At 39.9% G+C, this 24,367-nt stretch overlaps 1 protein-coding gene across 18 annotated transcripts in view; it reads right to left on the bottom strand.

Moving 5' to 3' along the window:
* The window catches only part of ryr3 (ryanodine receptor 3), a 146,022-nt gene that overhangs the window by 22,196 nt on the left and 99,459 nt on the right, over positions 1–24,367 (bottom strand). For 6 of the 18 annotated variants that reach the window (XM_041267175.1, XM_041267179.1, XM_041267176.1 and 3 more), the window contains 32 exons: positions 24,193–24,271; positions 23,474–23,563; positions 22,703–22,849; positions 22,366–22,428; positions 21,691–21,763; positions 20,969–21,092; positions 20,030–20,145; positions 19,340–19,407; positions 18,430–18,551; positions 18,255–18,304; positions 17,418–17,478; positions 17,055–17,293; positions 16,440–16,521; positions 15,861–15,991; positions 14,301–14,621; positions 13,422–13,662; positions 13,108–13,195; positions 11,918–12,010; positions 11,024–11,044; positions 9,355–9,525; positions 9,056–9,115; positions 8,693–8,827; positions 8,300–8,412; positions 6,876–6,972; positions 4,845–4,966; positions 4,424–4,475; positions 4,058–4,111; positions 3,789–3,888; positions 3,138–3,217; positions 2,383–2,459; positions 1,764–1,837; positions 1,139–1,156 (listed from right to left, as the gene is read on the bottom strand). In XM_041267175.1, the coding sequence (XP_041123109.1) occupies positions 1,139–1,156; positions 1,764–1,837; positions 2,383–2,459; positions 3,138–3,217; positions 3,789–3,888; positions 4,058–4,111; positions 4,424–4,475; positions 4,845–4,966; positions 6,876–6,972; positions 8,300–8,412; positions 8,693–8,827; positions 9,056–9,115; positions 9,355–9,525; positions 11,024–11,044; positions 11,918–12,010; positions 13,108–13,195; positions 13,422–13,662; positions 14,301–14,621; positions 15,861–15,991; positions 16,440–16,521; positions 17,055–17,293; positions 17,418–17,478; positions 18,255–18,304; positions 18,430–18,551; positions 19,340–19,407; positions 20,030–20,145; positions 20,969–21,092; positions 21,691–21,763; positions 22,366–22,428; positions 22,703–22,849; positions 23,474–23,563; positions 24,193–24,271 (3,362 nt within the window). The remainder of the gene's footprint in view (positions 1–1,138; positions 1,157–1,763; positions 1,838–2,382; positions 2,460–3,137; positions 3,218–3,788; positions 3,889–4,057; positions 4,112–4,423; positions 4,476–4,844; positions 4,967–6,875; positions 6,973–8,299; positions 8,413–8,692; positions 8,828–9,055; positions 9,116–9,354; positions 9,526–11,023; positions 11,045–11,917; positions 12,011–13,107; positions 13,196–13,421; positions 13,663–14,300; positions 14,622–15,860; positions 15,992–16,439; positions 16,522–17,054; positions 17,294–17,417; positions 17,479–18,254; positions 18,305–18,429; positions 18,552–19,339; positions 19,408–20,029; positions 20,146–20,968; positions 21,093–21,690; positions 21,764–22,365; positions 22,429–22,702; positions 22,850–23,473; positions 23,564–24,192; positions 24,272–24,367) is intronic. The other 12 variants (XM_041267187.1, XM_041267191.1, XM_041267193.1 and 9 more) reach the window with 5 other exon arrangements.

Here is a 24,367-nt window from a genome sequence, read left to right as displayed (position 1 = left end):
GCAACTGGGTGAAACAGCTCTCTCTCGAGTTTTCTGGAGTTCCCCTGCAAATTCATTGCTGGAAGCCGGCTTGGCTCTTCCCTGGAATCAGAAACCCCGCTTCTGTGAACTCAGCTATAAACGCTGCACAACCGCGCTGTGTTTACTCTTTTTCTTTTCAACAGCCTACACCGCTTTGCAATTGAAGTCTGGTTTTCTAACCTTACATTGCTCGTTGTTGTGTGCGTGTATGTGTGGTTTTCTTTTATAGCTTTGCACTTGAAAAAAAACTTAAATACAAGCACGATTCCTTCACCGGGACCCAGCTATACTGCGTCCCGCTGTTGAGTGGAATCCGCCGACTTGTTTTCAAAAAACAAAAAAAAGGTTACCTACGTTGACGTGGTGACAGTTATTTTACCCTCACAGCTTCTGCTTGTGTGTGTTGGTGTATTTTTTCTTTACTGCCAGTTGGAGGAAAAAAATAAAATAAATAAAAAAACAGTTTTTCCGTCAGGACCCAGCTCTGCTGTGCCCTGCTGTTGAGTTGCATATACTAGCTTGTTTCAGCCTGCCTACTCAGTGGGCTGGTAAAAACAAAACAAAATCAACAGAGATGTTACATGGCTAGAACAACAGCCGAATGTTTTGGTGGTCATCTTCATATTGAAAGGGAATGTTATGTTAGTTATTGTAACCCTGGTTCCCTAAAAGAGAAGACCACCACCAAAAAGCAAGGTCACATCGGTCAGCCTCACGGCTTCGATGCAAAAGGAGACATGGCTTCCATGGAATGACAGTTTTAACCCCTCTGTAGGCGGGGCAGAGGGAATCATCACAGGAAGGAGCCTATCGGCAGCTCTGGTATAGAGAGCTCAGAAAATACCTACCAATAGGCAGGCATATCCCATAAGCAATGTTTTGGTGGTCGTCTTGTCTTTCAGGGAACCAGGGTTACGGTAAGTAACCTAACGTTAGTAATGCTAAATTATACCATTCCGACACACATAACAGGCATTAAGAGGATGTAATGAACTCTCATCAGCGTTTTGGTCAGCATGCACACTCCCTGCAGCCCATAGCTGTTAGTTCAAGTCCAGGGCAGAGCTCAGAATTCAGAGGGCAGCACTCAAAGATGCAGATCTGAACATGTATTTACCCCGCTCACGCATCATGACTGCAACCCACGAGTAAAATAAGAAAAAAAGACACAAATAACATTGAATTTGATAAAACACAAAAATAACAAAAAGTTTACACATTAAACACACACACACACACATATTGTTACAACTAGTGCAAAGGTACATTTCTAAAGCGACAAAAGAATATTTGAAACTAGAAGGAAACACCTTGCATTATTTTCTTAATCTTCTGGCTAGTTTTAAAAGTTATTTTATTGTTCCCACAATCTTTGCCCTCACTTCAAAACAACATGAGGTAACTGGTGGATGAATGCATGAACTAAAGGGTGTGTGGGTAAAATGCGTTTTTTCTTGAATGTTTTTAACCCCTCGCTTTGTGATGTATTTCACTGGTCTAAATGAACTTCACAGCACCAAAACTAAACAAAGCTATTATTTAACTTTATTTTAACCCAGCTGACGTTTGACCCAAGAGTGAAATGGTGCAATAGAAATACAATAAATGTATGGGTCAGATTATCACACAATAATATACAATAAGTCTCTCGTTGGTTTTGGGCAGTAATGCACAAGTGGCAGGGGAGATAGTATGTACTTGTGACCATTTGTTTTTGTCTGTTTTCAGTTTCTTTTACTTACATGATCCCTCATCAGCCACCATTCCAAGTCCCTCAGCTTTATTCTGTCTTTCAAAAGCATTCAAATCCAAAACACTGTTGGGTTTAGAGAAAGATAAATTAGACAAGAACCTGGATATCCACAAAACCACCTCTGCTTATCTGGGTTTAAATGTACAAGAGGAGTACCTTGAAAACGAACTTTACACGCTTCTTCACGTCCAGGATATCGGATAAGGAAGACTTATCAGTGTTAGATTTACTTTAGAATTAAATTGACGGTGTACATGGGGGGGGGGGGGGGGTAGCACAGTCGTGTCGCGAGCGACAAAAAGGTCTGTGTTCTCTTACCCATTTTCGTTCCAAACAGCGCAATCCTGTTTCTCCAGACAGAAGTGGATTTGAGAATGGGTAAAAGCAGGTTTATCATGGTTAACTGAAAAAAACACGGCTGCAATTAAATATTTCTGTATAACACCATATGGCCCATAAGTCCTCAGACTGCGCACATTTCGTGTTGAATAACCCCTCTGGTTTGCATACAACTGTCTGTATGAAACACTGAACAGGGACTGCTTGAGAACAGAAAGGAGGTTATTAAATAAAATCAGGTTTCCGTGTTTTAGAACGGCTGTCCTCACCTGCAAGACTGCATCAGTCCTGACAAACTCTTGAAAAACCCAGCATCCCTTTTCTCTTTCAAATAATCCAGCATTTTCTAGAGCAATAAAGAAAGAGCATGTTTGAAAATGAATAGAATGAATGTGCTGAAGACACACATGCATGTACAGTCCAGCGCTCAGAAATTGTTGTGACTGATAATTCTGTGTTAGCTTTAAGTAAATCCTTCTGGATTTTCTATCGTTAACATTATTCCATTGCCTGCTTGATGGAAGGAGAAAGACAGATAAGTATTTGGATTGTAATGTTTTTTTTAGTGCTTCAGAGAGCACCACGTATGCAATACAATACAATACAATAACATTTCCATTTATATAGCGCTCTTCATGCAGCGCATCCCAGAGTACTTGACAATTGAAAACTCTATAAAATTAAAATTAAAAGCCATTGGCCAATTAATCCAGCTCTAGAATAAGCTGATGCAAACAAATATGTTTTTGCATTTGAGCATTCCTGATATGACTTGGGATGGAGTTCCACAGGCAGGGAGCAGAGCAACTAAAGACCCTTTCCCCCTCCTGATTTTAGACGACTTCTAGGAACTACCAAAAGTTGATCAGTCGCTGATGTCAAGGTGCGACTAGGAGCAGAAGCTACCAACACTTTCTGTAAATAGAAAGTCCTCAAACCATGAAGGGCCTATGAGCAGTAAGGAGAAATATGTATAGCTATTCAGACAGTGCTGGAGGAATAACATAGAACACTTTAACAGTACCTGCTGCACCACAGTGTTTCCCCCATTTAGCATGGCGATACCAAGCTTCAGGGTGTACACAATCATGGGTCCCATTGCACCTGCAGCAAAGACACAAAGCCACATTGAAACAGAGAAGCATACTGTACATCAGCAATGTCTCACCACACAAGCACCAATACTCTGACTGGCTCATGGTGCAACACCATTGCATGGGAGGACAGACACAGTCACATCTGTTGAATACAACATGGAATATGGCCTTCACAGCATAATACAGGTACTTTACAGCATGTAAAAGTTAATCTCATGGGGTACAAAGTCCTCTGAAGATCATTTTCATAGACCCACTTGGAGAAAGTAAGGGAGCAGCCTCTATGGTTTTAGGGTTAAGCTGCAGTACCATTTCTCATTGCTTACTTTCCATTCAGCACCACACGCACAGCTGAATAATTGATTTGTTGTCACCCCTTTCAGTAGACTACATTTTGTAGGATACAAATGTTTTGTATCTAAGATATTCCCTATGCAGTACTCTGAAGCCTGCTGGTTAAGCTGCTGGCTCTGATCACACTGTCTCCACTGCCTGGTGTTTAGTGTTGCAGCAGTGTTGTATCGATCCTCTTTTGTATCCAAGAGATTCTCTATGCAGCATTCAGAGCCCGATGTTACCTTTGCTGGCGCTGATCATCTGCAGTACCATCTCTGCAGCCCCGCGGTCGTGCAGTCTCGCCTGCTGATACAGAGTCTTCTGCTTTTCCATCTCTTTTTCCTGGGCAGAGGACATAAGAAGATGTGTACAATGAAGTGACAGGATGCATGCTGTACATTTCACTGGGCAAATAGCTAGGGATGAAAATAAGAATCTCATTCCATAGGAGTTTGGTTTCTAAACGGGTACTGAAATTAGCCCCCCCCCCCTTAAAATCAAATGTCTCAACCTCAAATGTCTTCTCTTTCCCCTCTTCCTCTTCTTCCTCTTCACCCTGGCAGCTCTGAAAGAGGAAGATCTTGTTTAGAGATATTAAGTCTTACAGGACTAAAGCAGGACTAAAGCACTTTTGTGGGGTTTGTATTTGTAGGTGCCTGCACAGATAAGGGAGCCAGACAGAAAGGATTCTCAGTTGCTACATGGCGTTTCAATACTTGTATTATAATTCCCCAGTCACAAAATGCAGTTAGGTGGGTTTTTAGGCTATACTGTAGTTCAAAGTCATGTGAAAACACTGGTCCGTGTACAATACTGTGCTCCAGAAACACTGCTATGTGTGCCGGGACTATGCACTCTTCTCTAAAGGACTCCATACCTTCGCCATCATGTCTGCATAAGCAATATACAAAGGATCTTCTTCAAGAGCGCTAAGGAAAGAAACGTTTACAGTAAGTGAAACCTGCATTGAATAAGAAACACAATAATAATGGGGTTATATTGTAAACATGACACAGCTAAACTCCAAAGGTTTTAGTACTTAAACTAGAATGCTCTCTATATGCTTTGTGTTTTAGGTGTAAAGCAATTTGTCAATATGTGTAATTGTTAAAAATTATGCTTATGTGCTGCTTCCTGTAAATAAATACATTTAAAACTATACCTTAGGGGCTTTGTGTGTAAACCAGTGGTGAAGGGGTGTAAACGTGTAAAGTCTAAAGCTGTGTGTGTAAAGCGTAAAGCCATGTGTGTAAAGTGTAAAGCCGTGTGTGTAAAGCGTAAAGCTGTGTGTAACCCACCTTCTCTCAGTGAGGGCATTGCGGCTGAAGTGCAGAATGAGCTGATGAAGAGGATCGGGCTGCTTGTTAGCCTCCTCCTCCTCCTCCTCTTCTGCCTTGCCCTGGGGTTTCTGCACAAATAGCCACAACCATCAGTGTCTCCCACCTGCCCACCAGTCCAAACAACACACTCATCTACAGCACTTCTACAGTGCTGCTGCTGACCTTCCACCAAAATAGAACAAAAACATCCCTGTAGAGAAAAATCAGTGATGCTTTTGCCAATTCAGCAGTTTTTGTACTTTGGGTCCAAGTCGCTACATTACTTCATACTTTGACTGTAATCTTCCCATTAAATCTGTAATCTGTCTCCTTTAAGATCTACATGTTCACCACAATAAGACATGTGACCTGGCATTACTGCTGGGCCAACCAGTTTATGACCCCTGATTACCCCCATTCTGTTGGGTCTCGGTTACTAAATGACACCCTTGGTTGTAGTTTGTACAGTTTTACCTAAAATAAAGTCACCGATTTAAAACAAGAGAAAAAAATATATTCCACACTATCTCATGCATGCTTTAAAACATGAATAACATAAAGAACAAAATGGCTTCTACTTAAATACATGCAAACACAGTAGACTTTCATAATGATTAAAAAAAAAAAAAAAAAAAATGTACATTTATGTCAGTCCTTGCTTTAAAACAAGCACTGGTATAACTTGATTAAAATGTAATGAACTGCTCATAAAAATATCAAACCAATATTTTTCCTCAGGTGAATGGCAGCACTGAAATTACACGGATTAGGAAACATGCAGACACACATCCATGCGGTAAAGGAAACACTGCATTGGGTGACACACAAGCGGTCATGCTAGTTTGTTTAGCACGATTGATGGAAATGGCGGTAAGACCCTTTCCTTATACAAAACTGTACGTTTATCAGCAGCACCTTCAGTACCAAAGGAAAAGTAGCAAAGGGTCTCCGAGGACCAACAAAGTATCTCTGCTCCATTGTCACACATGATTAGCATTATTTTAAGTGTGTGGCTGATTGGTAGTTGTAAAACTTTGTTTTGCTTGCACTGTCTTCTGGGAAGTCTGTTACTGGGTCACTTCTTTGGTCATTTCACCCAACGTGCCTTCTGGGTAATGTTACAGGCTGAAAGCATGTCTGTCAATAGGAGAAGAGAGTGGCTGAGAGGAAAGGAGCCAGTGAAGGTGTGTGGATGGGGACAGGACCCAGGAAGGCTTGTAAACAGACAGTACCAGACACTTTCAAATGAAAATACATGTTTGATAAAACCTGTGTGACTTTCAAAACTGGACATTTGAGACCAAATATAAATGAATGAATGTGCATGGCAGAGAAATTATGGAGAAATTTGGTTGGCTACAGTTATTTTAAAGCTTGCTTCTGTTCCACCAGCACAGAGCAGAGGGAGGCTGTTAAAATTCCACATGTTAAAGCTGCACACTAAATCAAAAGATAAATGCTTTGATAAATGTTGGAAAAAATCATACTGAGCAAATTAAAACACTATTATAAAATCACATAAGATTTAAAAAATAATAGCTGCATATTTCCACAAACTTCTACATCTTCTCGCGTATACACTATGGTACCACTCTAAAATTAACAACACCTTTTAAATTTAAATTGTGGTTTATAATAACCTTGCATGTAAGTTTTCTCTTATTGTATATGAGATGTCATTTCACAGCTTGAGCAGACAGACTTCACTAGACAAATCTCTTATACAATACCCTGCAAACGATGAATTAAATTGTAAGATTTCAATGTAAGAATATCAAATTTAAAAACCTCTTCAATACACATCTTAACCATGACTAAACCTTGTTGTTGACACCTGCCCATAAAACACCTACCATCTCCAAAGCAGAGTCTGAACTGAGACCGGATATAATGCATCATCAGCTTCAGACTTCACATTTCAAGAGCTTGGCAGAAATTGTGTTTGCAAAACATACAGCACCAAGCGCTGCAGTTTAATACAAAGCACAGAGAGGCCAGCACTGTACTTACTGCTAGGTCCTGAACTAGTCTCTCCTCAAATGAGTACTCCTCTGTCTCTATCCAAAACCTCTGATAGCCAAAGAGGAAGAGGTTAATAGAGCGATGCCTGGAGGGAGAGCGAGATTAGGGGAATTAACGGGAGGCAAAGGCAGACAGGATAGGAAAAGGGAGAGGAATAATGATTAGTGTTGGGCTCGAAAACCGGTCACCTGACTGGTCAATTGATTTGGCATACTGGTCTGTTTTCAATAACAATAGGTAAAAGGAGTGACATCATAATTATTCAGACAGTTAACCATACAGTTCAATATCTGTAGTTTTATGCAGTAATCTACAGTATCTATAGTGTTTAAATGATCTGGAAAGAAAGGGGCTTGTTACCAGGAGGTTCCAGGTTCAATCCCAGCTCAGCCACAGACTCTCTGTGTGTTACCCTAAGCAAGTCACTTAACCTCCTTGTGCTCCGTTCTTTGGATAAGTTGTAAAACCGAGATCCTATTGTAAGTGACTCGGCAGCATCAATTGTGATGCATAGCTCACCCACAAGTCTCTGTAAATCACTTTGGATAAAAGCGTCTGCTAAATGACTAAATAATCCTATAATTGAGGGTATAACCCGGCCCCTCACTGCAGGCTGACCAATCAGACTCCCTTTGGTGTGAGTGGAGGTGGGAGTGCATGGCTAGGGAAGAGAAGGGGGAGGGGCAGCTGATATGCAGATTTATGCAGACAAGCTAGGTGTCTGAAGCTACGTTACCGTTAACATGAAGACCAGACTGTCATAGTCTGCCGTCTCATGCATTTTTTCCAGCCATAAATGTTGATAGGAGCTCAGGAAGTAATTGTTATTTTTGTGTCTGAAGAAAAGTACAGTGTCATCACAAAAAAAAAATAATAAACACCACACCACAAAAAAAAAACAACAAAAAAACCACAAAACCCCCCATATATTTTATGCTTTGTCTTCGTGATTTTGAGTCCCAGAACACCTCATATAAGAGCTGCTCTGCCATTTGTGTCTCTAAGCTGCTGAATTGTGTTGAGTTATAGCTGTGATATGGTTATACATTTATAAATAAATGGTTCAAATTGGCCTAGTTAGATAAGTGTCTGGACACTGAAGCATGAAGTAAACATGCATTGAAAAAAAATATATATATATACACACACACACACACACACACAAAAATAAAAATATTACACACAAAAATAAATCTAAAACACATCCAGATGAAAATTCCTGCAATTGCTGGTGATCTGGTGAGCTGCAAGAGCTGGGATTGGAAACAATACTGGATACAACTCATCTGTTATTATAACACCCCCCGATTCTGTTTTTCCCCTAGTAATACCAATTTTTCAGTTCTGAGCAGGACATTTGAGTTCTAACAAGGCTTGGTCTGGAGCCCAGGCTGCTATGGGAGAGGTGCTACCTGGGCAGGTTATACAGGGGAGCCATCCTGAAGCAGGCCACTACAGCCCTCTTGCGCTGTTTGGACAGGAGCTTGTGCCACACCGCCTTCTTCGACCTCAAAGGTTGCTCAACCTTATCAAATGGTTAGAAATCAATATAAATCACCAAACACTTAATTATTAGCATTTTACAGTACAAAAAGAGAAAATGGCACTGGGATCAAATGCATGAGTTCACAACCCCACAATAAAACATTTCAATGCTTTTTCTTTGTCAAAGTTGATATTCAACAACAAGGAAGTGGATGGGGAGGGGGGAGGTTTACCTGCTCCATGTGGAAGGGGAGAGGGAGGGGATGGAGGGGTTACTTGCTCCAGGTGGAAGGGGGAGAGGGAGGGGATGGAGGAGTTACCTGCTCCAGGTGGAAGACAGCTGCTGAGATGCTCTGCACTCTGTCCACAGTGTGCTCAGGGTCTGGCGGCTCCTCGTGCTTCACAACCACGTCTTTGTAAAGATTCATCTGCCACCTCACTGCAGGGTCCCCTGACTGCAAGAGCAAGAAGTCAGCTTTAAAATGTGCCCCAGTTATCAGCTCACCTCTGCCACCCACTAACCAATGTGAATATCAACAGGAGACCTCACCTTGCTATTCAAGCAGCAGTGACTGTACCAGCAGAGACACAGGGGACCCTGTATCTCATATTACACTCTTCGCTTCACTCAAACAAAACAAACTTCATGGCTCTGACTCCTCCATCTTCTCAAGCAGGCTTACCTTCTCCTGCAAGTGAAGGTTTTGGCGTAGATGATCTTTGACCTCTTCATCTGTATCTCTCTATTGAAAGAAAGTAAGTTGTTATTTGACCGACCAAAGATGATCAAAATCCAAGCTGTGAAATATCAAATGGTCAAAAATACATGTTCGTAGGCTTCTTTAATTGTAACTGGACGATGATGTGTGTATGTGATTAAGTCTTTTTTTTGCTGTCTTCCTGGCCAGGTTTTACTTATAAAAGAGATAAAGTGACTTCCTGGTAAAATACAAAAAAACTGCGGAAGCCATGGCTCACTCACAAGGCTGTATCTTCCTTTGGCCAGTGAGATGAGCTCCTGGTCCCCTGGGGTGCACATATTGAGGCCGATGGGGAGCATCTTCTTCAGGGCCGCTACGATGAGGGAGGTCTGGACAGAGTACAGCTCTCCGCGGCGCTTCGTCCTCTTCCTCTCCTGGTCTTGCCCTCCAGTCTGGCAGAGAGAGGGCAAGGGTTACCACAGAGACCAGGAGCCTTAGCTGGGTGTGTTTACACTCAGTCGGGGCTTTTATAATACTTGTTTTTTCTCATTGTCTTATTTTCTAATTTAGGTACATTTTCAAACAGTGCAGGGACTATTCTATACCAAGCTTAAGTAGGCTATTCTATATCATTTACAGTGGAACTCGCAATATAAAGCAAGCTAATAAGCACGTTCGCTTGTTCTTGAAAAACACAGCTGGTGTGACTTCAGCACTAGGTTTGAATGAGAAAAGGCCTTACTAAAGATTTTTTCTTTTTTTTTTTTTTTTTTTTTTTTAATACTCAAAAGATTTTACTTGTTATAGCACCTGCATAGGGTCTACTTTTCAAATTCCAGTTCCAGCGCTGAAATGGCATTGCAAAAACCTGCAGTGTAGTTTAATTACATATAGGGGGTTAAAGGAAGTTGGTCACTCTGAAGTGCTACTGAGAAAACACGGAATTGACAGGTGTGGACACAGGGGTTTCAACAGGACTGTCAAGCTCTCCGGCTGCCTCCACGGGTAAAGGACCCTGTGGTATCGGGCACCCACAGGATAAGGTAGAATAAGGGGCAAGATTTTAGGGTTTACCTGATTCAGCCTGATTTCAACCCCAAATGGAATTTGCAAATTAGGGTAAAACACGACTAAACTTAACAGATGTATTCACTAATTGTGAGAGGCTATTATATATAGCAAGGCAAATTAATTCTTAACCAGCAGAATAAAATGGAGTATTAATGTAAAGTGCCTTAAAAATTTACAAAATTAAAATGCACAGCTTCTGTTGCTTCAGGAGTATGATAAAATATAAGAGTGTCTATTCACAGAAATAAGGTCAGATTTAACAATCCTTCGGTTTGATTTGATTGGTTTTTCCACAGCAGCACTGCAAAGTGGCTCACTGGCATTATACCCACCTGTATATATACCACTGGTATAACCCTTTGCCCTTTAGCCCCCACTTTGAAACAACAGCTTTTAAATCACAGCAGCAATCTTTACAGGACACTTTGAAGCAATGTTCATTTTAAGTAAATCTACAAGGTGCTAAAAACTCATTGCAGGTGACCTCAAAGCAAATCAGATTGCGCATCCCGTTTTATTTACAGGCATTTTAGGGGGTGGGGGGAGGGGGTGTGATATTGGCACTATCGGAATTGTATTTCCACCCCCACTGAAAAAGGGTAAAAACTAATTCTTTTAGATGAGCACCAAATACCAGACTGAATACTCTATGCTGCCAGCTAAGCACACTTTTTAAAGCATTTAAAAGATGCAAGACTGCTATTAAACTATTACTAGCAGCATTTCAGGACAGAAAGACAGAAAGTGGTGTGTTCAGATACCAAAACCAAAGTGATGTATAGCTCTGGAAAAATCAAGACTGTATACTGCAATCAGCTTGATGCCAGGCAGTTGACATAGCGAATGCTTGGCTAAAAGACAAAATGCATGCAATCTGACCTGTACCTTTACAGACAACGACTGTATGAAAGAAAAACACAGTGAACATTTACTACTGCATATAAAACAAATGATTTAACAAAGATGAAATGTATACGAGTAGTTAAACAACATCAACATGCCAAAAAAAATAAATAAATAAAAAATAAACATATTATTGGAAAAAATACACATTTTCAGTAAGTGGCTGAACAAAGTTTTTGGAATTAATGTAGAACCCATTACCTTATTGCACTGTATATATTTTACCTGAGGGATACTGGCATTGCCGTAGCCTGTTACTAGGGAATAATGGAAATTCCAAGTCAATATTTGAAAAAGGCAGTTCCATTATTTGAGGAACACGCCTCAGCAATGCCGTCATCACTATTATGCTACAGCTTTTTAAAGTTTTGTTTTGATATACCTCTGTTTGTCTGAAATAATCACTGCTGTCCATTGAAAGAGTTTTTGGGAACAGGACTCAAGGGTCCCAGTGAAATGTTTCATCAGTAAGCAGTGATTCTAGAACAGATGTCATTTAATGTCGTCTTTTTCATTACTTAGTTATAGCAGAATGGCTAACCTTAATAGAAAACAATAGGAGACCTATGTCCGAGTTGTTCATTTTAAAGAGTGTTTGAATTCCTGCCACTTACTAAAAGCTTTTACCTCAAACCCATGCCTGAAAAAACAGTTTTAATTAAAAAGAAAATACAATTTTATTTTTCTTGATTTGAGAAAACAAATATCCAACACCTAAAATACTGAGGTGAAATGCTGTCTTCATTGGAATAATGAATACAGTGAGCATGCTAAATTGCAGTGGAGCAGCTCACTTCATTCCTTTGGAGGGGTGTATAGGTCAGGAACCCTTCACTCTGTACACGGGGGTGGTCTGTGTTTGAGACCTACCTTTGACATCTTGCTCTTGCTGTCTGCCGTTAGGAATGACAAGTTGTTGATTTCGTTTTGAATTACAAAGTTTTGCTCCTCCCGTTTAAAGTTCTATAAAAGAAAACGTAGTTTAATATAAAAATAAGAAACAGCAAACTCTTTTATTGTTGTGACCAGCTCTATATAAAGACCATCTCAGCAACAACAGTCTTTTAATATATGTTCAAGTAATAACGTTCATACATTTTTAACATACTGCATATATCCGGCCCTGCTCAAACAAAATTAATTTTTATTGTAGATTGTAACACTGCATCTTGCTTCCAAGTTTGGCTTTTAGATACAGAACTGGAGTCCTGTGCTCATGTCAATGTACTCCATGTGGTGTAAAATAGAATGTGGCTGGAACAGCAGCAAGCTGAGAATGTTTTATTTTTTTTATTTTTATTTTTTTTAGCAGTTTCCTTCAAAACACCTTGATGACAGTAAGTAAAACAAATTTCAGAAAACACCTTTCTTACAATATCATTAGATATACGCTTCCTTGAACTTGTAATCTGCATGTCCCCGCAGCTTTGCTGATTTCTCAGCTTTGTGTCTCATAGCGGGCCGAGACACAGGCACATTCTGCTCATGGGCATTTTTAAACCACAAAGGCAAGGCGTCCACAACATCAAGGTATTGAGAAAAATCAGGAAATCCGTTTGTGGGAATGGTGAAATCGGTAGCAACATCTTTCTATTTCTTGTACGGCTGAGCATTATACACTGCTTTCAACAACTCTACTTTTCTCTACAAGGATAATTCATGTTTGTTGTGCTGCACTCGTTCCAATCATTTTGGAAATGGCATTGTTGAGTGAGCATTATGGCAACCGGAAATGCATCATATGATCAGTAAATAGCACTAAATACAGTACAGAGGTGTTCATCTGGATTAAGTGAATACATTTCCCAATATCCTTTACATTCAGCTGTTTGAATGTTTAATTCTAATTTTTCTTCCTGGGGGGATGCAAAATAATTAGCAGAAACAGGAAATTCACGTTAAGTGAATTTGTATTACAGGAAGTAAATTTACAATAAGTGGCTGGTAAATTTGACCAGGACCTTATAGGAAATCCATAGTATAAGGAAATGTGTTTAATCCGAATTAGTTTTAATGAGAACTGACTGTATGCATATACTATATAAACTACATTTACTTACGTGAGATTTACACCACAGGATAAAGACCTCAGCCACCATGCGGAACAGTTCGTTAGAATCTGCATCAGGCTCTTTCAGCCATCTTGACCTGAATCAAATGAAAAGAGGACAATAACAGCAACGTGTTTAAAAGCTCAAATACACACAGGGAACATTTCAACCAGTCTCAGTCTAATCATAACCCATTACTTCCCTCACTACTCTCTAGGTGAAGTGACTCCTTCCTGAAGTCTATCTAGTCTTAAATGTTCAAACACTGCTCTTCAAGTACTGGTTAGGTTGTCGACTCTGTCCTGACTGGAAGTGGCCTGTACCTGTTGTTGTCAACATAGCGGATGAGCATGGGGTAGAAGGAGTAGAGGTCCCGGCAGAGCACAGCGAATTCGTCCAGGATGAGCAGCTCGGCCTCCTGCGTGTCTCCTTTGCTGTCTGCCTTCAACAGCTCCTCCTCCGCCACCACCTTCACCGTCTTCTTCTTCAGCTTCTCCAGCGTGGGCAGGAAGTGTGACCTGAGCAGGTCAGGCCGTGCTTTGCAAATGATGGGCTGGACGTATACTGGAGAGGGGAAGCACAACAAAGGGGCCACAAACCCAGTTCACAGCCAGGCAATTACTGTATCGTTTACAAGCCGATATCCATCCTCCCTGAGAGCTGCTCTGACCTCGAGGGGTCATAATCAGCTTGTATCTTGTATTATATTTCTATATTATATAGGAAAATAGGATTAATTCAACAATTAAAATCCACTAATGGAATGACATTTCTATCTGATACCAAATATCTGATACAAACGGTCTACTGAAAGAAATTGTAAATGGATTTATCACATATCCGAGTATATATTATAAAGATGTAACACATACATTATTATTATTATTATTATCATTAGTTTCTAATTATTTTGAAGGGTTGAATCAGTGTTGAAATAACCAGTTCTGGTATCTAAAAGGTCCCTGTACACTAGATCTATTTTGTTGGCAATGGCTTGTTGCATCTAACATTCGCTGGCAAACTGTCCTTCCTTGCAGTGGGCGGAGAATTTCTTATCAAATATGGGATATTTCTGTCACCACAATGACCCATGTATGGGGACCTTAACAGTATTTCACAGACTGATCTCTAGTTGCAATGCTATCCATAAGTTAACATTCAGCTGTTTGCATGCAGCTGCCCCGGTTCCCATCGGTGCTTACCGGCGATTCTCTTCATCCAGGAGGCCTCATCGATGCCCAAGTTGTTGTTGAGGATCTTCAGGATGTTCCCCAGGATGACACTTAGGTGTTCCGAGGTTACCATGGTGCAGCAGTTCCCGGCCGACTTGGGGTTGTTCTCTGGACCCTTCTCCCACCAGTATGACAGGTAGTTACACAGCATGGGCAGTATGACCTCGATCACATGGGGCATCTCAGTATAGCGTGCCCCCGACTCCGCCATGTCGTTAATATCCTTCATCAACCCCTCCAGCTGAGGCATATCAGGACACAGCTCCTCAACAGTGTCTGGCATGCCGAGAACTAAACCAGCAAAGACCGGAGGTTAGAACTGGGATAGCAGCAAAGACAAGGGGTATAACTGGTATAGCAGCAAAGACAATAGGGTATAGCAGAGAGCAGCAAAGTCAATAGGGTACAGGTGGGAATAGGAGGAGAGACAGGGGTATCTTAGGCGAGATTAGTGGGGTCAATGAAACCAAACACTAAGATTCTATTCTTGCAGCTCATTCTTTAACATATACAATACTAGAGTATTGGCAGTGTCTTAACTATACGATAAGTATTGCAATACGAGGGGCACGGTGCGATACGTATCATGATACAGAAAATTCAGCACGAAACATAAAAAAAAAAAATCACACAGTTGTCTCATTTCCTTGTGCAAGTGTTTGCAATAACACTGGTCAAGCACTTTTGGTCAAAATGAGCTTCATAACCAGTTATGCTTTTGTTTCCTGTTTATTCTTTAAAATACATTTATTTAAAAAAAAATTACAAATCAGGGTTACAGGCACAGTTGTTGCCTCAGGAGCCAGTGGCTCCTCGGTCAAATCCAATTGCTGGTGCCACTTCAGGAGCAAGTTGTTAAGGCACTAAAGCGATACTAACACAGTAACTTAATGTCTGTACTCACTTGTTTGTTGCCACGTTCTGCTGAATGGCTAATCTATGTAGCTGATGACTGCAATTAACTCAGCATGTTTATATTTGTGTTGTGTCTGGAATTTGTAATGGCCCCTCTAACTGTGTACAGTTTTAACATGGGAAACAGCTCCAATGCTCAGAATCAGTAAAGTCCTGATCTCACAGCATGTAACACAGACAACTTGTATCATTACATGTTACGTTTATTTTTCAGTAAAAACAAGTTTAAATTGAGTTGGTTCTACTGTTTACGATAATAAATACTAAATGTTTACAGAACACACACAGAGCCAATGTGACGGCAACCCCCAGCAAAGTCCGGCCTCTTTGAACAGCCTGGTTGCGAACTGGCACCGTTCAAGCTGTGTAACTCATCCTGCCTCCCTGTGGCAGCGCTTTAACTGGATGAGCTAAAATCTGTTCTTTATGAATAAAATAGAGTTTGCTCTTCATAAAATCGTTACAGAAGACAATTAAATTAAATAACGTTTGGTATACAAGTTAAAACAGTGTTTTTAAAAGTATTTCTCAAATATAATAAAACTCATGAGTGAAAGCACCCCTCCACGTCTGGTGGGACACACAGCAAGAGGAGTGGAGCGCAGCAGCACATACCAGCTCTCTCCCTTGGCGTCTTCGTGTTAAACACAGAGAGGGGGTTGTGCAGGTTGAGATGGGGCTCGAGGAACGCGACCGGCATGGCTCCCGCAAGAGTGGCCAGGCACTCCCCCAGCGCTGGACGCTGCCTACAGGAAACAAACACACAGCAACAACAGCTTTTACTACTTATTCATAAGAGACAGATCTTACTATTCAAACAGTCACCATACAACAATAAGAAACTCAAGTCAAGCAGACAAACTTTTTGACGAATAACTTTACAGGTGTTACCATGAAGGCATAAGCTAAAAAAAGTTAGTCTACTTGACTTGGTTTCTTCCAGTTTCACCTCAGATTACTGATGAAGCAACTTCAGCTGAGACTGTGTTGAGCCGTGAAACTGGTTCCTTTTGGTTCTTATGCAGTCTGGTGGGTACTACCCATACAATGGGTACATACGATTCATTTTGCATGCACTAAAAGGACAGAATGAATATCTTAAAAAATGCTTGGAATGGAGACAATGTAAATGGTTCTTTGTCTGCTTCACCTGCCTGCTTATAGGAGATGGATCTGCCTCAGAGAGGTACTTACCTTTCAACATAGATGTTCTTTCCAGTCCCCAAAGAGTACAGACTGCACAGGATCCTATAGCAGGAGACTTGAACGTCATCCACTAAAACAGACAAGAAGGGTTTCACTTTACCTCAAAGTAGCTAGCAAAATAACCCCATACACATCACCGGTCGTGCACTTTCATATGAGATATAAAAAACATGCAGTTTTGAAAGAAACACAAGTTGCAGCATTTTCATTTTAAAACATGATATCTGCCACTATGTAGGTTTTAAAAATTGTTTCTAAGCTGTACTTTCAAGTTCCCTTCATTGGTTATTTTACCTGGAAAGTGGATTTGTCCCTGACCTTTCAAAACCTTCCTTCTATTGACAGAAGACAGTGCTGAGCTTAAATGATCTAGGAAGTATTATAGTCACATGTTTCCTAATTGAAAGGCAAGCAAACCGAAATTTCTCTTGTAATTAGTGTAGTACCAGGTAACCTATTTTAAATTGAAAATACATTTTGCTGTAACATGTTCATGACAGGTATTATTATTATTATTATTTTTTATTATTATTTTTAGCTACGATCACTTTAAAGCTGAAGCTTGTGGACCGCAGCTCTACAGCAATAGAGAAGAACACTCACACAGCAGGTCCAACCCAAACTGGTTCTGCGTGATGTGCTCGAACAGGGAGGTGAGGATGGGCAGCAAGGCCACTGTGGTGTAGTTGATGTTCTGGGAGACTCCCTTCATCTGAGTCCTGGAATGAGTGAATTTCCCCAGCTTCAGGTTTTCCAAGGTCTTCTCCAGATCCTCCGCCGCACTGTCAAAGAAGGTGTGCAGGCTAGCCTTCACGAGCTCCGAGCCCGATTTCATCACAGTTCTGCACAAAGAGGGACAGTTTACTGGAAGTAACTGGTGCCAATGTTGATTTACAGCACAGTGACTCTGCAAAGGCATTTCATGGAAATTAATGCAGATATTAGAAGATTTAACCGAGGACCTACCTGGTATCAAGAGTGCGAGCCAGGATATGCAGACAGCTCACCATCGTAGCAGAGTCACTGCCTGCAGGAGAGCAAACACAACATCTCATAGACCATACCACACTGGCAGCAGTGAACATGAAAAAACAGACTGCTTCTAAATACCTTCAATATGTATATCAGCTGTCATTTAATTCTGAAAAGGCATTGATTTCACATGGAATATATTATATTTAATATATTGAATATAAAATAGTAAGATGACTGATGTGCGTTTGTCCTAGTTGGTGACTGGACCCAGTCTCAAGCACCAAAGCACAGCTCCTACCACACTTGAAGACATGGCATTGGTCTATCCTCCTATATTGACTACCGGTGTGTAATCTGGGTGTAATTTAAAATGATGCTGATTGAAATTCATGATGTTTAACTAATGGCACATAAGGGCTTCTCGTGCCAGGTTAAATGTTTCTGCATGACTTATGAATATTTTTATGGAAGTACAGCAACGTGCAAAACAAAGTTAAGCCACGCCAGCTATGGGGTTCTGCGTGCAGGTGGCCCCACTTTCCAGCTGACCAATCTGTTAGTTATGATTATCACATGATGTGACTGTGTGCAGCCCCTCTAAGTTTCTGGAGCAAGAGATTTTAATAAAGGTCCAGTAACTACAGACATTGTGTAATGTGTACCGCAGAGATACGCCACAGTCCATTTCCAGCACACTCAGGGGACTGGCGTTTTGTAAAAGCCAGTGATTTAAGTTACTGCAGTTAATTTAATACTGTCTGCGCACAACAAATCTTCTTTAGCGTTTCCTTAAATGGAGATGCCTCAATAAAATCAAGGCCTGCTTACCAAAGAGTGAAATCCTGTGTCTGACAAGAGCTGCCAGCTTACAAAACAAACTGAGGAAAGAGAAAAGAAAAAAAGAAGACAGTAAAAAAACAGAAGGGATACCAAGAGAAGGAGAGCCCAGAGTATACACACAGACTGTAGGAGAGAGTTATTAGGCGTGGCTGCCTGGGATTACCTGGTCACCATCTCTTTCTCCTTGTTGGACGCATAGCCACTGCTGCTCAGTGTTTTAGTGGGAGAGGACAGGAAGTACAGACTGTGATTCTGAAAGTAGTGGTCAATCAGTGGAAGAAGAACCTGGGGGCACACAACAGAAAAGAAGTGTCGAGTAACTACCTCTGAAGGATGAAGGGGGGTTCATTCCATCACCTCTGAATTTAATTTTTAATTGTTTTCAACTGGCATTACTTGTTTACAGCCCTGGGAAAAATACTATAATGAACTAATATAATCTACTAATAAGTATACCAATGCCCATTTTTACAATGTCGTCATTATTAGACACTGGAACGTTAGTATGTGCTATAATATTTATCAATTGTCTGGGTTTGTAGAATCTTAGTTGCCGTTGGAACTCAGAACCACTTTGAATGATTTGGAAACATTATAAAAAGTTAAGGCAGATAAGTAAGATTACATTTGAAGCTACTTTACCATTGAACGTTTAAGTTACACAAACAGTTAACTGCTTGCTCTCACACCTATTGCTAAAATGAGAGTGGGACAAAGTTATTGCCAGATAAAATCGTTGCTAAAAAAAAATACTGTCTCGTTTATGCAGGTATAGTAAAATATTTTTTTGCAGGTGTTACAAAAGCTTTAATATTTTTTTTACTCTTTAGACTTCACATTTTAGACATATTATAAATTGATCTGCTGCATATTGAAAACCAATCTAAACTCTCTTCATACTAGAAAAACAAACATCAGTGGAAAGCACATACATTAAAAATTATAATTGTAATGCTGCTCTGTAGGTAAATGGCAATTTATAAAGCACAACACCCAATCTCCCTGCCTTTAAAGTAGATCTACTGCACAGTGGTTTTGTTTAAAATCTGAAATGTAGAACAAGAAATTCTTACCTTTGCAAAAAACTTGATTTCCTGCTCATAAGGAGATTTGTCAGCTTTCCCACTGCTGACCATAGCCTCTGCAGGTAAAAAAGCAAACACTGGGCATACACTCTAGCAGGAACGGGGCTGAACACAATTCAACATGACTGGCACTGGGGCGTTGCTGTCTCAAACACAGAGACTAAGAAGTGGGAAAATTAACTGTCCCCCCCAAAAGAAAGGGTTGTCCCTCCAGTCCAAGCTAGGCTTCGGGCATGGAGACTAAACTAATGCCTCCCTCACCCCACTGAGAGAAAGGGTTTTCCCTCCAGCCCAAGGTAGGCTTGGGGCATGGAGGCCTCCCTCACACCACTAAGAGAAAGGGAAGATGCATGATTAAAAGGCAGCAATATTTGCAGATTAAAAGACAAAAGTAAGCAACTAATTAAAACAGAACAAATAAAAATGCAGCTAATGTTTCCGGGGGTGTAATAAATTAATATACACTCCTAACAATGCATGGGATACTAATGTCACTGATGACATGCAGCTTTTTGTCTTATAAAACAGCATAATAAATAATTGCGAATGCTGACAACATCTGCCATGTAGTCATAAATATTCGCCAGAGGTTTTTTTTTTTTTTTTGTCGATTGGAGGGGTGTTATTGTGGATATAAATCTCCAGTTTGCAGTGACCCGAGATAGTTCTGGCACCTACCCAAGTGGGCAATGAATTCCTGAGCAGAGTCAACATACTTCAGCAGCTTCTTCAGGAATTTATAAGCAAACCTCTTCTCAATGGATGAGGCATCTTGCTCTATGTCCTTCAAGCCCCTGAAAAAAAGATACAATGTGAACAAACCCTGCGACTAGCTTAAACCTTATCTCAAACAAACACCTCAAAAACTTCCCCCGCCCAGCTGCTATTGGCATTGTGAAAAACAAGAACAACATGATCTACCTACAGAGTATGTGCAGCTATGAGCAAACGTTTTGCATCACCCTACAGAATTAACTCATTTTGCTTCATAAAGTCAAACGAAACCTGCTGAATAATGTTAACATATTGAATTAAATATAGCTTTGTAGTTTTCCATATACTTAATGAAAACTGAAAAATGTGACACTTCAAAATATTCCAGTAGACTTGATATAACTATGTAGTTTCTTTTATTATACAATGTTTAACAACAGATCTTCGGCCATAGCTGTGCATGTAAAAATAAATGACACACAGTAAGGTATACACTGATAGGTAGATAAGTATATTCTCCGATTCTGATAAGCGATTCTCTAGATCTCTCTAAAAGTAAAAATCTAATACATGTCATGCGATAAGCAAAAAAAACCACAAAAAAACCCAAGATTATTATAGTGAAAATATATTCCCTTTATGGAGTAAGTGCATGCTTTTTTGTAGCTGTGATATTCACATGATTACAGTAACGCTGTTCTGATTTATTTTGCTCTACTGTTTATTTATATTTAATAGTATGTAATGAAAAAAATAGTACTAAAATTTTGGGTTTCTGAAGATTGATTTTTTTTAATTTTTAAAAAATTTTTAATGTAAATTCCCAATATGTTAAAGTTTAAAAGTTTAGTAAATTAAACTGCATGCAACACCCCAATCAGAGATGACCCTTTATAACTGTACCTGGTAATGGTGTAGCCGCTGATCTGCAGAAACTTGAAGAGCTCCTGAGCCTTCTCCCGGTCCCTGGCTTTCTCCTTGGCAGTCAGAGTGTCATAGGGAACCAGCAGGGGGTGGCTCCCGCCCCCTGGGGAAGAGTTATGAGAGGGAGAGGAGATTGATTACTGCTATATAGCTTGGATCTGGAAGATACTGTCATAGTAGTGAGGGGGTCATGATTAAGCAGCTACACGCCTCGGTTTACATTAATAATCATTCAGACAGACACGATATTCATTTGCTTTGCGGTTTCCTGAACAGTTTATTTTAGTACATTCGATGTCACTTACTAAATGGGGAGCCCTGTTTTAGCAACACAGAGATTAATTACATGTTAGTTTTGCTGTTTTATTGATTTGTAAACTCAGTTTGCGGATTACTATTTGTAGCACAGAAATCAGGGTGAGCAGCAATAAAACATTCTGATTGGGGTAAATAACTATGCACTGGCAACTTAAATCAACCTATATTTATCTTTTACAAACAGCTTCTAACTATCAAAGGAAGTCACAAAATAAACACTTAAAGTTGTTCGTCCATCAAAAGGCTTTTGTGACATGACTTGTTTCAAATATTGTACATGGTATTGGGATAAAGAAATAAGCAGATTATTTTAAACGGTGGTGTCTTATTAACCTCATTATATAATAACAGGACATTATTCTTTTCTTGAATTCATGTCTTACCTCTTCCTAATTCTATTCTCTTCTTTTTAGCCCATATGTTATGGTAGTTTTCTGCAACAACATCGACCATCGCCTGTTTGAAATAAACACATACAGTTTTAGCTGCAACGTGCACCTTATTCATCGAAAAGTGTATTTTTCAAAATCCGCACCATGTGTAGGGTAAGATTCTCAGTCAGTTACTTCATTATATTTTATACTTCATTAAAATGAATAACAATAGATTAGTCTTGATCATAAGGACACCCATAATGTGAAACTGCATTTAAATTTGGCAAGACCTTCTGATATGCTTCTCAACAGACCAGTCTGAAAGGCTCTATACTTCTTTTCATTAGCAGCATCTTCAACTTGATCCAGCAATGCCTAACTGGTTCCAAGAACCTTAATACTGTATTCCCACCCCAGTGTTAATACATAAAATAAACATTTACTTCATGAAATGACCACTGGTTCACTGAAGACATTGAGACAGACTTCTAGTTGAAACATTTCTTTTAGTATTCCTAAAATGAGGAATATTTTTTATTAAAAGCAATGGAGAAGATGAGATGGATGTCAAGACTACGTACAAACGCATAGGTAGAACATATGATAATTTTCCATACAGTTCAGTCATGTTGGGTGGGAATCATTTTCACGTAAAACAAGTTAAAGAATGTAAATCTTACTGACCTGGAGCTCTCGGGAAAGAACAACATTGCTCAAGTCAAGCGGACATGGGCTGTAGCCATTACCCTGCCAAATTAACAAGACATGGGTTAGCAGTGATACAAAACAGACATAGGTTTTGTATCATTAACAATACATGAAAAAAAATTAAACAAAAATGAAAATCCATTTTTAAAAAAGCTGTTTTTGGAACCTATTTTAAGAAGCAGCAGAAAATCCTTTTGCACTTTAACCCAGTGATACGGACACATGTTTATACCTGAGAGAAGAGAGAGGAGTAAGGGGATTGTGAGCGCTTGTGCTCTGTGCTACAGTGCTCTGTGAGAAGAGAGTGGAATACCTGGGACGACTGGGAGATCTTGCGCAGTTTTTCACTTTCTCGCTGCTGAAACATGGCATCACCCTCTTTGGTCCTCTCAATATTCCAGCCCATAGCCAACATGCTCTTAAGAGACTCTTTAACAGGCCAGCGATAAATCTCTCGCTCCTGAAAGAAAGGTAAAAAACAGGCACGTCACAAAAAGTAGATGACCATGATCTATACCCGCAGCAAGTGTAATATCTATAGACATGTAGCTGTGATATACAGCAGAGCAAGGTTACCTAATCTAACACTGGATAGTCCAAGAAGCTTTCAGTAAGAATACTAGCAATGTTGGATGCTAGGGAGTTTTCTTTTAATGTCGAAATGGCCAAAAGGAAACTAAACAATATACATGAGAAAAGTTAAAACATGCAAAAAAAAAAAAAAAAAGGCAAGCAAAGCACTAGTAAACTTTCATACCTATCAACATTTACTTTCATTAAATAGACTCCCTCTGTCTCAGTCTAAGTGTTCATGTGATCCTAATAATGATTACACATCTGTGTCAGTTTCAACAAAACCTTCAGTCACTTTGAATAAATACTGATTTCATTGAATCCTTCAACAACTTCTTGCAACAAATTTAAAAAATCACTTGCTACGATTCTCGATGAGACTATTCTTGGGGGCCAAGTGTCTGACTGCACTTTCTTGCTCCAGATTTACAGTAATCTAGGCCAATTCAACTCCAACAAGCAGCTGAAAACTTTAAAAGACTTCCCAATGGAATCCAAGTGTAACACTTACCTTCTCTGCTAATGATTTGTATGGCCTCAGCAAGGGATGAGTCTTCAGTTTCTCATCAACTGTCTCCCCGTATTTCCACCCCCCCACCACCTGTGGATAAACGACACACAGCTGAGTCACAACATCCATAGAGGCTTTAGTGACGAAATGAGTGCTTACAAGAAACAGCAATTTTGTTTTACAACATATTGCTGATTGTTTTATGTTTTTTTTTATTCACACATAAATTTACACAGGTAAATCAACAAGGGAATAACTTCTTTCAACTTTTACACTTTTGCCAGGAAAAAAAGAGATTTCTTCTTCCAAACATTGTGGTGTATCCAGTTCATTCTCCCTCCTGCAACAATGCTGGTGTTCTGACTGAAATGATTGCCATATTTTGCAAAAAGAAAACAAACATTGTTGCAGGAGGTCTGGATACACTGCGATCTTAGGTGGGTTTTTTTGTTTTTTTTTCCTGGCGAATGCTCCAGAGTAAATGTTGAGAAATGCATAGCACAGTTGATTTATAAACCATGATGTGTGTTAAAGAATTTCTATAATGTCTGCATATGTTTAAAAACATAACACTGCGACAACATGGGACACAGCAAAAGTAAAAGCATTTTCTTTTTTAAATAAGCCATCTTAGAAAGAAGGATAGTTTGCAGTATGTGCTTTTTAAAAGAGCTACAACTGTCAGACATCTTTTTCATAAAGTTTTTTTTACTTGTTACCTTTTCAGATGCCCACTTGTCATGAGAGTGCTCGGCATATTTGTTGGCAAAGTATTCCATCTTTTCTGGAAGGGAAATGCTGAAAAAAAAATCACGATAATTAAAAGTGCTATTAAGTAAGCAGTAAGTCTCATCAGGGCGTCATGAGGCCAGATGCTGCAGGCACCCACCCTAA

This window comes from Polyodon spathula, chromosome 12 (genome assembly GCF_017654505.1).
Source record: "Polyodon spathula isolate WHYD16114869_AA chromosome 12, ASM1765450v1, whole genome shotgun sequence".
NCBI classification, from domain to species: Eukaryota; Metazoa; Chordata; class Actinopteri; order Acipenseriformes; family Polyodontidae; genus Polyodon; species Polyodon spathula.
This window is presented reverse-complemented; position numbering and strand designations above follow the sequence as displayed.